Source organism: Petromyzon marinus, chromosome 1 (genome assembly GCF_048934315.1).
Source record: "Petromyzon marinus isolate PM22_M1 ecotype Great Lakes invasive population chromosome 1, UKy_Petmar_22M1.pri1.0, whole genome shotgun sequence".
In the NCBI taxonomy this organism is placed as follows: domain Eukaryota; kingdom Metazoa; phylum Chordata; class Hyperoartia; order Petromyzontiformes; family Petromyzontidae; genus Petromyzon; species Petromyzon marinus.
Genome location: NC_133667.1, coordinates 26,702,285 through 26,717,468, shown reverse-complemented (window position 1 = coordinate 26,717,468; position 15,184 = coordinate 26,702,285). Strand labels below are relative to the sequence as shown.

At 44.2% G+C, this 15,184-nt stretch overlaps 1 protein-coding gene across 2 annotated transcripts; it reads left to right on the top strand.

Moving 5' to 3' along the window:
• Positions 1-2,125: 2,125 nt before the first annotated feature.
• Positions 2,126-11,318, top strand: LOC116939010 (perilipin-2-like). Of its 2 annotated transcripts, none has more exons than XM_076066360.1 (9): positions 2,126-2,304; positions 3,657-3,712; positions 4,890-5,097; positions 6,683-6,765; positions 7,913-8,249; positions 8,836-9,026; positions 9,160-9,291; positions 9,744-9,923; positions 10,130-11,318. In XM_076066360.1, exons 2-9 carry the CDS (start codon positions 3,665-3,667, stop codon positions 10,358-10,360), a joined length of 1,410 nt encoding a protein of 469 aa, XP_075922475.1. In that variant the 5' UTR covers positions 2,126-2,304; positions 3,657-3,664; the 3' UTR covers positions 10,361-11,318. The 2 variants fall into 2 exon arrangements, with proteins under 2 accessions (XP_075922475.1, XP_032802745.2); XM_032946854.2 differs by having other exon boundaries at positions 2,126-2,312.
• Positions 11,319-15,184: the final 3,866 nt, after the last annotated feature.

Below are 15,184 nucleotides of genomic sequence, written 5' to 3'. Positions count from 1 at the left end.
CTCTCCAACAGCCTCATCCTCTTCTTTGGTTCTTTCGGTAAAGTCACGTAGAATGAGAATAAAATAATAAAATAACACAATAAAATTCTCACGACGTTTCGGCCACAACGCAAGCGGCCGTCTTCAAGTGAAAGGTACCGAACTGTCGGGACGACAGAGCTTCAATGAACGATGTTAAGATTCGCAGCTGGTTAACCAGCTTAAAAGTCGCTACGAATCTTAACATCGTTCATTGAAGCTCTGTCGTCCCGACAGTTCTGTAAGACGGCCGCTTGCGTTGTGGCCGCAACGTCGTGAGAATTTTATTGTGTTATTTTATTATTTTATTCTCATTCTACGTGACTTTACCGAAAGAACCAAAAAGATGAATCCTTGCAGTCACGAAAGCTTCAAATCGAAATGTAGCCTCATCCTCCTCGCCAATCCTGTCCCTCGCTCCCACTCCACCCCTAACAGCCCTCTCTCCATCATTCGTTCTTCAAGCTCCTTTCCCTTCCCGAATTCCATTTAGCCAGCCCCATGCTTCTACCACTCTCGCCTGTCCTGTGGCTTGGCGCCGTAATTTATTATTGAGTGGCCGTGTGTGTATGTCGAACTTCGTTCGCACCGTACGTAGCCAACCGTGCTAATCGGAGGTGCTGGTTATCAGGGACCATTACACGTTTCGTGTTAATGAGCTATGAGATGCGTTCCTGATTTATTAATTTTGGGGATGGGTGGGGGCTGTGACCAAATTACTTGGAATGCGGCTGGTCTTGTCAGATCTCCGAGGCCAAGCAGATTTTAGCCTGGGATAGTGATTGGAATGGGTGACCAACATCAAGGTCGTTGTAGGTTATTGTAGGCTGGTGTTGAGGCTACGCGCTGGTTAGCCGAGTATTGTGCAATAAAATAATTTGTACTGCATGTTCTTCCACGTCTGTGCTCCTCGCAATCACAAAAACCGCACTGAACACCGTGGTGAAGTAACTAACTCCCACGGTGTGATCTAGCAGTGGATTGACAGAAGGGGTTGTTTACGTACAAAATGTAATAACGCCTCCACAATGTGTAGTAATAATGATGTAGCCTCAATACCATTGTTGTCTGACATACACATAACCAGTTTGGTGGGACAAATTTATAAAAAAAAACAAGATTTCAAAACCCATTTTCCTAGGTTTATTATTTGAAGCTCTCCATCCAATCAGTCCGTTTAACAAACAAGTGATTGTTACCGCCATTATTTCCAGATGGCCAGAGAAGAAGAAAACAAAACCGCAGCTTGATTTTTTTTAAAAAACAGATCTAAAGTTCGCCTCTTCAAAACACAACGCCCACTTTGAACGTAAACTTTGTCGAGCTTGTTAAAGTGTTGTTTTTTTTAGTAAAGATGCAGAAGAGAACTTTCTCGACTGTTCAGAGACACATTCCTCTGCTCTGACACGGAACGAATACCCCTCGCCCTTGCGGGCCACGTGCTTTAAATGGGAGGAGGCAGCGTGCAACTGATTCATCGATCCAATATTAAGACCGGCATCGATTTATTGTTGCCCCTGGCGATTCGATTATTTAATTAATCAAACGTATTTGACTCTTTCGGCAAATAGAGCCGGACGCTACAAACAAGCAAACAAACAAAAAAATTGTCCAAAAGGAGGGTTACAAATACAAACACAAGTTTAGACTCGAGCTCGAGTTGTAAAAAAAAAAACGGAATCGTCGAATCACAACTCTGTTTAAAATATCTTAAAACTACTATTGTGCGTTACCTAACGAATGTACAAAGCATATGAGCCCAACAAAAAAAGAAACCACAGCAGGATACACAAAACGACAATCGTGGTATTGAGATCGAATCGCAACGGGAATCCGTGGCGTGTTCAACGAGAGGCGGCTCGGCTCAATGACGGCTGATTACTCCGGAAGTTTATCAGAGGCACACGATACAAAATCAGACAATACCAGCGAAACCGGTTACAAACAAAAAAAATCGTCAATTATTTAATTGAATGCGGGGGAGGGATGCGGGGGGGGTGGAGGGATGCGGGGGGGGGGGTGACTCATCAACATCATCATCCTCCTGCCCCCTCGTGCGGGGGAGAGCCACGTGGCCGTGACTCGTGGGTGTCGGGGGGCTTTAAATAGGAGGAGCGGAACCGCCTCCATACGTTCACAAACATTTGGTTGGTTTCGTAGTCGCTTGTTAGTCGTGCGCTAGTTCTCGTTCTCGCTCCTATTCGTTGACCTGCGTCTTGCGGGCAGGAACTTCTGCGGTAACGCCATCGTCGTGCGAGGTCTTCCGCCCTGTCGTCGTCGTCGTCGGTAAGGCGGTAAGTCGTCGTCGTCTCACTCGAACTGTTTAGAGGAGGAGGAGGTGGTGGTGTGGACGTTGTCGATCGCCGCGTTAGTCGCCGAAGTTTTTCCTCCGTCCTGGTGGCGAGGTTGTACTTGGTGGCTCGCCTAACGCCAAACATTGTCTCGCCACCACCCCCTACACAACATGTCCCTTCACGTTGTGTGGAGATGGGGGAGTGGGAGATGTTTGTGGCGAAGGGTTGTGTTGGGGGGGACTTCTTGAGCGAGTTTTTTTTTCGTTAATACGTGTGAAATAGTTTGAGAGGATTTGTAGTAGACGGGGAGGGGTGTGGAGTTTTTACTGTAAACTGTTTTAGATGTTTTTTTGTTTGCTAAAGTTGCGCGCGCCAAAGTACTAAACATAGTTTGTGTCTAGTTTACGCTGGATTTGCCGCGTGGTTTTATTACAACGGTCTAGTTGGTGTGTACATGTACCCTACTATGTACATGTGTTTACAAAAAAGTAATGTCTGTAGTGAAATTTAGATTTACAGGATCTTTTGTGGAAGTGTTTTTTTACTTTAAGCGCTGCCAGAGCTGCGATTTACAGTACACACCGCGGTGTCCGTCAACTTCTTCTGTACAGTTCCCAGTCGTTTTTATCGCTAGTTTTTTTTAATTAACCTTTGTTTTTTAATATACACGCTGTGTAACAAAGAGGAGCTGGCAACCCCTTGGTAGATCCATTCGATGGCGAAACAAACGTTCCGTATTGACTAACACTGGATGTTAGAACGTTGTCCTTGCGTTACAAAGCCATCTTAAACTAGTGTAAAAACTACAATGTGTGGCGTGAAGAGACATTTGGTAAGAATGTGATCGGGGTTTGAGAGGCAGTGGCTCTATCCTGTGGTTTTTTTTCTGGTTTGCGCTGTCCAGTACAGTGATCTTAACATTCAGCTATTTTATTGTACAATGTTGTACATTCACGCCACCTGTTTCTTTTTAAGGATCGGCGTTACTAATAAATCCCTTCCCAATAAAATGTAGCTTTTAAATGTTCAAGGTGTCTGACGGGGGTTATACATTTACAGTAAGAATATAAACTTGCACAACAGTACTGTACAATTTACCCAGTACTACATTGTTACTGGTGGGGGTCCAATTGGCACTCCACTGTTGGATGAAGGGGGGGCCCCCTTATCCCCCACGCGGTATCTGTCCATGCGGTTGTTTAACCATATTTCATCACTGCTGGTGGGTTGCCAGTTGGTGAATCGACAAGTACAAATATCTGGACACTTTAGTTTTTTTAAATCTAGGATGGGTTATTTTGTCTTTTTTGGTGGGGTTTTTTTTAATGCGACTGACTTTTTCAGACGGAGAAATGGCTGACGTTGCTGAAATTGTTGCTGATGTTGGCGTTGAACAGCCGGTAAGGAGCATTTCAAGCTAAGCAACAAAAGGCGTTTATCCCCAGTGGCTTTTGATGGCCGTAAGAGGGTCCCAACCAGCAGTGGCTTTGCAAGGGCTGCCTGAATGTGTACGGATTGGCCCGTTAGAATATCCGTGTGATTTGGTGTTTTTTAGGAATCGAGTAACGAATCGCTGCCCCACAGCATACACGCTCGTACAGATTGTTAATAACACTGAATGCACAGATTAATTTTGTTTTAAAAATCTAATATACCCCATGGTATGTAGAATCTTAATATGATGTAAATGTAATAGGTTATCGTGCTAATGGGGTAAATGAGAACTTGTACAATTTGAGAATACAATCTTAATTGAATTGCTTTGGGTATGAATTGTACCTTTGCTGTACAGCCCAGTGCTGTCGTATGAATGGCGAAGTTGCAGCTATCTTTTAACATTCGCCTCCTGCAAGTCTTTGAAGCCATAAAATAGATGCAGATAATGTCCATAATCTATAGTTGGAGGGAGGTCATTTGGATATCAGGCACTTGTTTCACAATCCGAATGATGCAAGTTCAAATCTCGGACAGGAATCCCTAAAACAAGTACCACATTGTGGAGTGAACAATCGTTGTGCTGTGGATGTATTACACCCACATTTCCATAGAAGTGGGGGATTGAATTCCTTGCCACCTGGTTCAGGACTGCCTCTAACGTCCCACCTGAGCATGGAGATTCAGAATGGTAACATTTGCCAGAATTAAAAGTGTTCACGTGCGTTATTGCTTAAACCTTATAGTGGTGAGCTGACATGGCTGAGAATGGGTTCAGATTCTGGAAGCTGCCTGCGATTTAAAACTGGGTCCAAAATTGTCAGCTCTATCACCAATTGCTGTGCACAATCAGTTTGAGGACGGGAGTTTCCCCTCCCTGCTTTGTGGACCAAAGGTCAATTTTAAGTACTCTCAAAAGTGGCAAACATCTGCATCCCATGGGCTATTCTTTGACTCGAAAGGTTACATTGCTCAAAGCTCATTATGGATTTGTAATATAATAAAACTATGCTGTTTGTGCGTTAGGGGTAGAATTTGGCTGAAAATAATTTGAAGGAATTTTCAATATGGGTTATAACGTTTTGTAGCGTTGTGAAATGCATTTAATTGCAAGACTAACAGTTTTAAATCTTCTTCACCTAGGCTGCACAGGAGAGCATCATGTCACGTGTGGCAAACCTGCCCCTGCTGAGCTCTGCGTACGACATGATGGCATCTGCCTACAGCAGCACCAAGGAGAACCACCCGTACGTGAAGTCGGTGTGCGAGGTGGCCGAGCAGGGTGTGCGCACGGTTGCTGGTGTCGCCGCCACCACTGTCAAGCCCCTGGTGGACAAGCTGGAGCCTCAGAGTGAGTGGCCACGCGGCACCAATGCCTGCCATTCGCCGCTAAGGGACGGTGACATCACCATGGCGCCTGTGGCAGGCCAGGTACACTGAGGCCATGAAGTGCCAAGACTAGCTGACAGGTGGCCACCGGGACAGACTCGTGTGCTAATGGTTGACTGACTGAAAGATGCACCAGTTGTACCCCCTACTCTGCCACATGGGCCCTTGTGCTATCTGCCCCCATTTGCAGGACCCTTTTGGTGCTTGTACTGTGCTTTGCAAACTGGGGGGGAGGGGTGAGGGGAACCTTGTTACAATGGGCCAAATCACTTCCACATGTTTGGCGGGTCACGCATTAGTTGCCTAACAATTTGATCATGCGAGCACTGTATTGACTGCTCGGAATTGTTTTGACTAGTAGGTGACGGTGCTAAAATTAGAAATGGTGTTGCCGGATTGAAAATGTCCCCCTCCGGCAATCAATTGGTGCAGCTTGGATGCTTATGGGATTGGATCTCCATTTCGAAGGGGGTAGACCTTGTGGGCAGAGGCCAAGTTCCCCCACCCTTTCTCTCGAAGGTTAAAATTTTAAATCTTAGTTTCAGTGACAACCGCATCCCATTGTGGCTGCCAGAGAGGAAAAAGCCATCCTGGAACTTGGCTCAAACGCTAGCTTGGAGTGGTACGGTAGGAAAGGGAATGGATGCAATGGACCGAGTTTGTGCTATGGACCTGCTCTTTGGCAGACGGATTAAGAAATGGAAAGTTGCAAGTGGTTGTCTGGTAGGGTGGCTGCTTGGTAATGATACAACGGAATTTCCAAAGGCTCAGCCTTCCTTAAGATTGGTGCTGAAAATAAGTTCTTAGACTTTGACATAGCTGTGACGAAAATCTCATTCAACTTGTTCAATGTGGTCTCACGCCAATGATCCTTGTACCATAGAACTTTTTCATCCATTGGATGATTGTGTAACAATTTCGTTATTGTCAATGACATCTTTTTTTATAAACCGTTCCAACGTGGTACCACACAGAATTATTGTACCTTTTAACTTTTATGCTATGCATGGTGAAGTATAATATGAGAACCATAATTGTCTCGGCTGGCGTGATCTTGGCACAGTTAATTCAATTCTCATGGTCTGACTCAAGTGGTTGGAAATTTAATCTGGTTAGTACCAGGGGGATGACAGATGTTGAAACTTACATTTTACAGTATTTGATTACATGACCCTGTCCTTTACCCTAGATTTTTTTTTACTCTTGCAGGCTCAATTTCATCACGATGGTGTATCTCGGGGTTGCTAATCTTGTGTAAATTGCACAGTTGGTGTTACACAACCTTGCACAATAGCCCCATCAAAGTTTACACGTTGATACTTTTGACCGTGTTCAAAATGGCAACCTGGGCCTGTTGTAAATTTGGTGCAACGTAGTTTTATTGACCTCGTGTGCAAATGAGACCTTTGTATGATGGGTAAAAAATATTGCTTGCATACCTCTTACTCGTATACGAGTGGGTTGCCTTAGATGCTATGAACGTAATTGGGTGACCAAAACATTGCTTGACGCATGCATGGCAATCGGTGTGCATTTCGTTTCTCCAGTTTCCACGGCAAACCAGTACGCATGCCTGGGGCTCGACAAGCTGGAGCAGAAGCTGCCCATTCTGCAGCAACCCACAGAACAGGTGTGCTTCATTGAATTGGCCAACACACTCTCTTGAAGGAGATGAGCAATTGTTGCCATGTGTGGTTTGCTTCACAGTTTAAGACAAGTGTGGTTTAAATATGGTGTGTCACAAGTTTATTTTGGAACTATTATCCTTGTATTTAATTTTTTTTTATAAAATGACTTTTTTTTTACATCTCAAGAGCTTTTCTTTGAGTGATGGGCACTGTCAGCTTAGTTCCAAACCCACAACTGTTAATGGTTGCTTTAAAAAAAAAAAGCCAATGAGCTTCCATGATCAATCAAAGTAACACTGACCTCTTGCAAATCCTAGGCCTGTGAAAATTGACTTCCATAGCTAGTGCCAACATTGACACGATTGTCTGTTTCTAAATACTTAAGGTGTTCGCTGTAGTGGTTATGCCCCCTGATGGCTGCTACAAGAAAGGCACTTGGTGTTAATTCCAAACCGCTGTATATTTGAATCTCCCTGCATTTGATCAATTCTGGAAGAATAGTTGCTGGGCATTTTTTATTAGTGTATACAAGTTGTATGCTCTTTGGTTCTTTTTAGTAAAGTCGCATAGATAGAAAATTAATAAATTACGACGTTTCGATTGCAGCACATTTTCTATTTATGACTTTACTGAAAGAACCAAAGTGTGGATTCCTGCAGTCACGAAAACTTCAAATCAAGATTGTATAAGCGGTCTTAAGATTGCTCTATGCAAAATATACCTGAAATAGTATTGACTATTCTGAAACTTGGTTTTTAAACTTGCTGATCCACAGGCATTTCCGATCGCATTTGATCCTGTTTGCTGGACTATGGCAATCTCTTGGACAAGAACAGTTGTGGTAGAATGCAACGGCAAAAAAACAATGTCACGTTGCATTCCAGTACTGGAGCAGTTCTCTAAACTGGGAGACAACACTCACATGGATACATTGAAAGTAGGGGGGGGTTAGAATGCAATAAAGCCAGCTGCAGAAAAAAGGACCCATCACAGCTAATGGCAGCAGTGTGAGTCTACTGCAGGGTTTCTGTTCAGCTAGTTCAATATTTAAAGCGGCAGCATTTGGTGCTCAAAGTAAGAATGAATTATACCCCAAATGCCTCGGCACGTTTATATATACTGTATAAACAATATCTTCTAACGATGCAGGTGGCTTCCAGTGCTCGCGGAATGGTTGGTGCCACCGTGGGCACGGTGACTAGCAGCGTCACCGGCGTTGTGGACAAGACCAAGGGCGTGGTGACCAGCGGTGTTGAAATGACGAAGGGGGTCGTATCAGGAGGGGTGGAAATGACAAAGGGGGTAGTGAACAGCAGCGTGGAGATGACCAAGGGCGTGGTGTCGGGAGGGGTGAGCACGGTGATGAACAGCCGCGTGGGGCAGCTGGTGACTGCCGGCGTGGACTCTGCACTTGGAAAGACGGACGAGTACGTCGATTACTACTTGCCGCCCTCCGAGTTGGACGGAGCACAGCCCGAGCAGTCTGGTGGGTACATATGTGGCTACTTGGTTTTGTTCTGCCAGTGACTTGAATGCTGATGTTATGCCTGTTCTAAAGTGGTATGGATGGGTGATATTAAGGAAAGTCTGGTAATTGTACCCAAATCCATTAATCCACCGAGTGGCTACCCATGCTATTGGTCTTTGAGGTTGCTTGACCATGGTTTGGGTTTATGAAGGTGGGTGTCTTGGGACCAGTTCAAATGTTTTAAAGGGCTATGAATGAAACTTGTCTCCATGTTCTCAGGATGATGTGCTAACTGACAAGCCAATTAAGCATCAACAACGTTTAGATGCTTCTATACTAATGTGTATAAGCTTTGCAAATAGGGATTTCCAAACTCCATTTTTCATGCTGTCCAATCTTGTGCACATGGGTTTCTTACCTATAGTGACTGACATTATGGTCATTACAACAGGGAATGTGTAGGAAGCTTTGGAGAATAATTTTGTAATACATCTGTGTGCCCATTCTAAAGTATTTTGGCCAGCGTCACGATTCTTGCATTAGTCGAATGACCTTTTGGGTGTGCACCTGTGCTTAGACTTGTCCTTATGTTCCCATGTTGCAGGGGAGGCTGTGGGTGCAGTGGTAGAGGGGCAGCTTGTAGCTGGGCAGGAGCCCCAGAGCTACTATGTGCAGTTGAGTTGCTTGTCCACCAAAGTGCGGCAGCGCCTGTACGAGCAGTCCGTGACCCGCCTGCGCAATGCCAAGCTGCGCAGCCAAGATGCCATAGCACAGCTGCAGCACACGGTCAACCTGGTACGGTCACGTCTGTTTATTCCATTGATGCAGCACAACTTTATCCTGTTTCCTTAATTTGATATACATTGCATATTTTTGGTACAGGAATACACTCTGCTCCTGTGCCCAATGCCTCTGTGCTGTTTTACAGATTGAATATGCCAAGACCCATCTAGACTCCTCAAGCCAACTGGTGCAGGAAAAACTTCAGAGCTCCTGGCAGCAGTGGCAGAAGACCCAGCCAGCTGGAGGGGCAGATGGGGCAGGTGCAGAAGAGCCTCAGGTAACCATGTTAAGACTAGCTTATTTTTATATTGCAGTCAATCTAAAATTTTCGTTCAAAAAATTGGTCAGCTCATGATTATTTGGGGGGGGGCAGGGGGTTGCCCCATGTGGCGTGATGTTACCCGCTAATTGTTATTGGTGAGGGGTGCAGCATGTGGAGTGACGTCACACGCAGGACACTCTTGGCTTATATTAGTAATTATGCATTTGCAATGATCGTTCATTTTTGAGCCACATCTTAATGCAGGGCTATTAAACCCACCTGTCCCCATTCCAATGCCAATAAAGCTGTTGAACATCTTCATTGCTCAAAATGGACAACCCTGCCCTAATATTTTATTGTCCTATACTGCTATTGTCTTTTGTAGATTGTCATTTTGCCTAGTGCCAGCCCGTTTCTCCTGATATTCTTTAACATGACTTACACCGATTTCCTTACTTTTTGCACAGTCTGACGAGTCCCGGACGCTGGCGATGGCTCGTGCCCTTAGCCAACAGGTGCACACATCGTGCGTGTCTCTCGCCTCCAACGTCCGTGGCCTCCCACAGAACGTGCAGGACCAAGCACAGCGCGTCCGCCAAAATGCAGAGGCCCTCGTTGCTGCCTTCCGCAATACCACCTCTTTCAAGGTACTTGTATTGAACTGCTTGCCCATTTAAGTCGTCTTGGATAGAATGTGTGGCTGGAGAATGAATGGCTATGGTGGCTTTCTTCCAGACAAAGGCCAATTGGTCTAAACATCTTTCCTTTTTGACTGAAATATTTAGTTTATCTCAATCACGTTTACCATAAATTACCATTGACACACTTGGCAACTAACTTTGCACGTTCACAGGACATCCCAGAGCAGCTGTTGACACGCAGCAAGGAGCAGATGGCCCAGGTCAGCAGCTCTCTGGATGGAGTGCTTGAATATGTGGCTGAAAACATCCCCGGGGGCTGGGTGGTGGGGCCCCTGCGTCGTGTGGAAAAGGTCTCCACGGAATCAACTGGGGAGACTGGAGGCACAGCTGATGTGGTGGAGGCAGTAGATGCACCTGTTCAAGAAGATAAAATCCCAAAATGATTGATTTTGGTGAATGCAGCCTGACAACTGTCAGTTTCTTTTTGCTCTTTTGCTCCTATTTGCTTCTGAACATGTAATGCGATATTGAAATGGTTTCCAAATGTGATATTGTCAAATAAAACGCTTCAGCAAGTCGGTATATTTAACTACTTTAATACTTCCTCATGCGTGCTCCTGAGATTTCTGGAAGGTCCTTGTAAATGAAGAGGGGGGGAAACCCTTCGTGTTATCCACTGCTTGATAAAGGCATCTTGTACTGCTATCCACTGCAGGAATACAATGACCCATATTTTGCCAAAGCTCCATCTCCTGCTGTGGTGATATCCCCCCCTCCCCCTTGACTACCATGCTGTATCGAGTCATTTCATTGGCCATCAAGTTGCTTGTCCTGCCCATTTGTCAAATATAGCACTTGGCTACACGGTGCGATAAACGTTCATGTGCTACCCTTGACAGCCGAGGTCATTCCAAACACCTGCGTCTTTCATCATTTTGTGGATGGCGGCACCTTTTAAACAGTTGCAGAGAACAGCCGATTTGCACGACTGCAAACATTAAATTTGCACCAGGGATCGAATTAATGCCTTGACTGATTGCCGCTTTGTTTCAACAGGCATACAACTGTTTGAACTCTACACCATTTTCATTCTGCTATTCTTAGTAACTGCAAGAGGTGATTCAATTTTAGACGGTAACCTGAACTTGGGTAGATCTATATTGGTTGGCTGGCCCAGAAAAATGTTATGCATAATACAGTAAAAATGTAATGGTTTAATCCAGTTCCTCAATTTGCTAAAGTGCCTCCAAACTTGACATTTTGACTTTATACGGTTACACTTTCAGCCTGGAAAATGCACTTAAACCTTTTGCAGTGTTCCGTCAAATGTTTATCGTTAAATTGGCATTCTATATGCTGACGTGTGCATTCTCTTGTGTAACAATAAAGAAATGTCCTGCATCTGCTCCTGTTCGTGTTATTTGTGTATTGTTTGGAACATAAAGTGGATCCTGGGAAGGGGTCCTGCGTTAATGCAAGTCAACGGTGTCTGATGTTAATTGCTTCCTAATATACAGGTCATGGGTTCGATCCTGACGCCTGTATTTGGCGTTTGCATGTGTCACCTGTGACCGCGTGGATTTTTCTTCAACTCTTCTTTTTATAAACTTGAGTGGTTACTATAACCAAAATCTTTATGGATAATGCACTTCGTTGAGTTACCATTTGACCAGTTCGCTATTGCAAAACTATGCAGCTGTGGGCCTTGCCCAGTGGGAAAAAAAAATATTGCCACAGCTATTTAAGTGCATCACTGGCGCTAGTCTGCCCCGAGCATATTTATAATTTGGGAGCCGTAGCGGAATGGACAATGGAGCGGTATCCTGTAACAGTCTGCACCAATCGTCGCGCTACATACGATGTAGGCTGCGGTTTCAGACGCTGTATCAGTGCTCTAAATAGAAATTGTAATACGTGTTAGTTAACGTAAAGACCAGCAAGGTTAGGTAGTAGAATAACATGGAGTGGCTTTGGAGCTTCCGTTAATTGGCAGGGCAGTACATCTAGCACTGCCAACTTTTATTGAACTTGCAGCCAGTGCGGCATGCAAGGGATGACGCCTAATATAAATTCGCTTCTAGCATCCACCACGAGGGCCGACATTTACTGTCCTATAAATAGTACCGATCGCGATTAAATTTAGACTTGACTTTCGAAACTGCAGAAATTAATATTCTTGATTCGTTTGGTAAGTCACAGATACAAAACAAATGTGTTCTATCTACTCGACCTTACCGAAAGAACCAATAATATAATCGCCATTAATTCGAGTTTGCTTGATTAAATAAAACGAATTGGCCGAATTAAGCATGGAAATGAACTCTTTACAAAAATTATGGGTGGATGTTTTGATTCAAACCCACGATTATAAGTTTAATGTTCGACGCCAGCATTTTAGTTCTGAGCCACCCAGCCAAATTTCACCAAAAACATTCGCGTTCATTAATGGTACCTTAATACGTAGACTACAATTTAAGACTACCTACGAAGATCGACAATATTAGCCCTTATTTTTATGTGCATGTGCCACCACCAATGCAGTTCCTTTTGTATACATCACTACACTTATAGTTGTGTAGTACGGTTAATTTATCTACTTTTAAAATGGTTGGGACCAGGCATGTGGGTTTACAGATCCATCCAGAAGATTCTGAAATGTTTTAAATTGCCGAGATCAAATGTATATATGGGTTTTTAAATGTCCTTGTTTCATATTTGCAAATATCTTAAAGTTGCTATTTCAAATATCGGTGAGCATTTACATAGTAAAGATAACAATTGTACCATACTATACATCACTGTAAGAGTACTCCTTGATGGAGGTGTTGCTGTGGAAAGGCTGGTCCCTGCCATGGGAATGTGGATTTTTCGACCACTTCGGACTGCCAACGTAGATGAAAAGTTGCATATATAAGTGAGTAGGAAGGCATGTTAACTACCTCGCCTGGTATGAAGGAGGTTGTGAGTTCGATCCCGACCCTGACGCCTGTATACTTGGAGTTTTTATGCTCTCCCCGTGGTTGTGGATTTTCTCCTAGTCCAGTTTTTCTCTCCACGTTTAGAAACATTATTTTAGAGCATTTGGCTGCTATAAATTCCCACATGATAAGTCACTTCATTGAGCTATCATTCGTGACCAGGTCGTTTCTGACAGAGCTATATAGCTCGGTGAGCCTTACCTGGTAAAACATTTATATATATGAACCTGAGTGGAATTGCTGGAGCTGAATCCAGAGCAGTGATTTCACACAAGGGCTGTACATAACTATTAAGATATATTTGTAATCAATTACAAGCCCTATGCAGCAAATGGAAATTATAATCCTGTAGCTCTATTCCTCGTCTAATTTCAGACTTAACTTCACTTTATGGATAATATACGATACTCTAAAACGAAATTGCCTTGGACGATTACGTGAGTAAAGGCTCCATTATAAAGTTAAATAATCGCACTTGTAGAAACGCAGGCAGATTAAACTGCAGACCTATGCCACGACACGTCAACAACACGATGTTGCATGACAAGTCACTACAGGTCATGAAAGCTGTCGTCATTATGATCTGATGGTTCAATGTCCTATATCCAAGGTCCGTGTATGGGGAACCACCTAAATCTGCTTTGCTAGCTGCTTGACTGATCTTCACTGGAGAATGTGCCTCTTCCATTTGAAATATTCATATGTTTGTCGACACACTGCTGTGGTTGTATTTATTCACGTGACATTTTTTTTTGTCTTCCACAATTTTATTATAATCGTGCTATCGGAATCATGTCATAAGATGACTAACATGTTAGGAACTCTCGCAGTGCAGTGCAAACATCCTGTGTGTTCGAGAATGGTCCGCGGAAGTTAATATCACAGAACTTCTTCTGAGATACCGTACCTCCAACTGAATCTTTTTGTCCACATACTAAACAATGGTGCACTTTCCAATATGCCCTACAACAGAAAAATATTCACATGGCGGTCCAATTCATGCTTTTCATGAACATATCTCGAATTTTGCCAAATAATGTGCAAACCAAACTTCAAGTTATAGGGTTATTTTGTGCAGTCATTAGAGGCCTGGCTTAGACCATTAACTACTTGGGAACCCTGCTTATTAGCATATGATGCCTCCATACGGATCTCAGCAGTACTAGCTCAGTACTCTAACCCCCAGCCATCCGACCACATCAATATTACATTCAGCTTATTATATTGTGGTTAAGATTTAATAGCAATATCGCAGCATGGTTTTATATAATAATATAACAAAAATGTATCTACTACAAGGGGGAGCAGCGGCCTAGTAGTGCACTGCGCCATGAACCCGGCCACCCGAGATCGATTCCCAGCAATGCTTAAAATCAGTGATGAGTGATATCTGAACTGATTTTGGGACCACTGCTCTTCACAAACCCGTGCTTACCAGGGTGATGAAGTATGTTGGCATAACCTCCACGACTGACATGGCATGGGGAGGCGCTCATTCAGCAGTGGATTGACATGTTCATACCACATCACCAGACCATGACCTGTGATTCACACGCAGACCACTATTTTGCCTGACTCAGGCACAGTGCTAAATATACATGCACAACCTGGCCCAGTCACCCCGTGGGTGTCAGGTAGGAGGAGCCTTACTCCTCCCTCCTGCCCAGCCACTCAGCAGAGTCAACCTTGAGAACACCAGAGACCGTAGGGTTAGGGTGAGGAATTTTTTTGCTTACTGAAAGGCCGAACTTGACTTTCAAATAGCTTTGGCGGGCAACCACATATTAACACACACCCTCGTCACGTCTCTTAGTGCAAGAGGCCCTTTGGGTTGTGACAAAAGTGATGGAGTGCACTAAAATTCGTGTTGTAAGGTTATTAGTGTGGCTATATGATGCTTGCAGTTACAGATAACTATTGTGCATGCGCCGTTTTGAAGTGGTAGCTTCAATGTCACTACAGACCGTATGAAATGAAGCCGCTGGACGCATGGAATGAAGTCGCAGATCACATTGGGCCTGCGGGCCATGGGTTCCCTACCCATTCTAAAGGGCAGCGGGGTGCTGTTAGCGAGCCCCTATTAAGGTTGGCACAATACTTATATCCATAAGTTGCAGAGCCCGGGTACATACACTAGTTTTCCCCCTTTCAAAAATGTGTGGTATGGACAGAACCATGCCCAGTCGTCCTTTGTCTGTGCAGTGCTGATGTTCCCACTGCAACAGGTACTCATTTGGGGCTAAGTCTACCAGGCACGGACAGGCGCAGATACCAATTGCCACAGGTGTC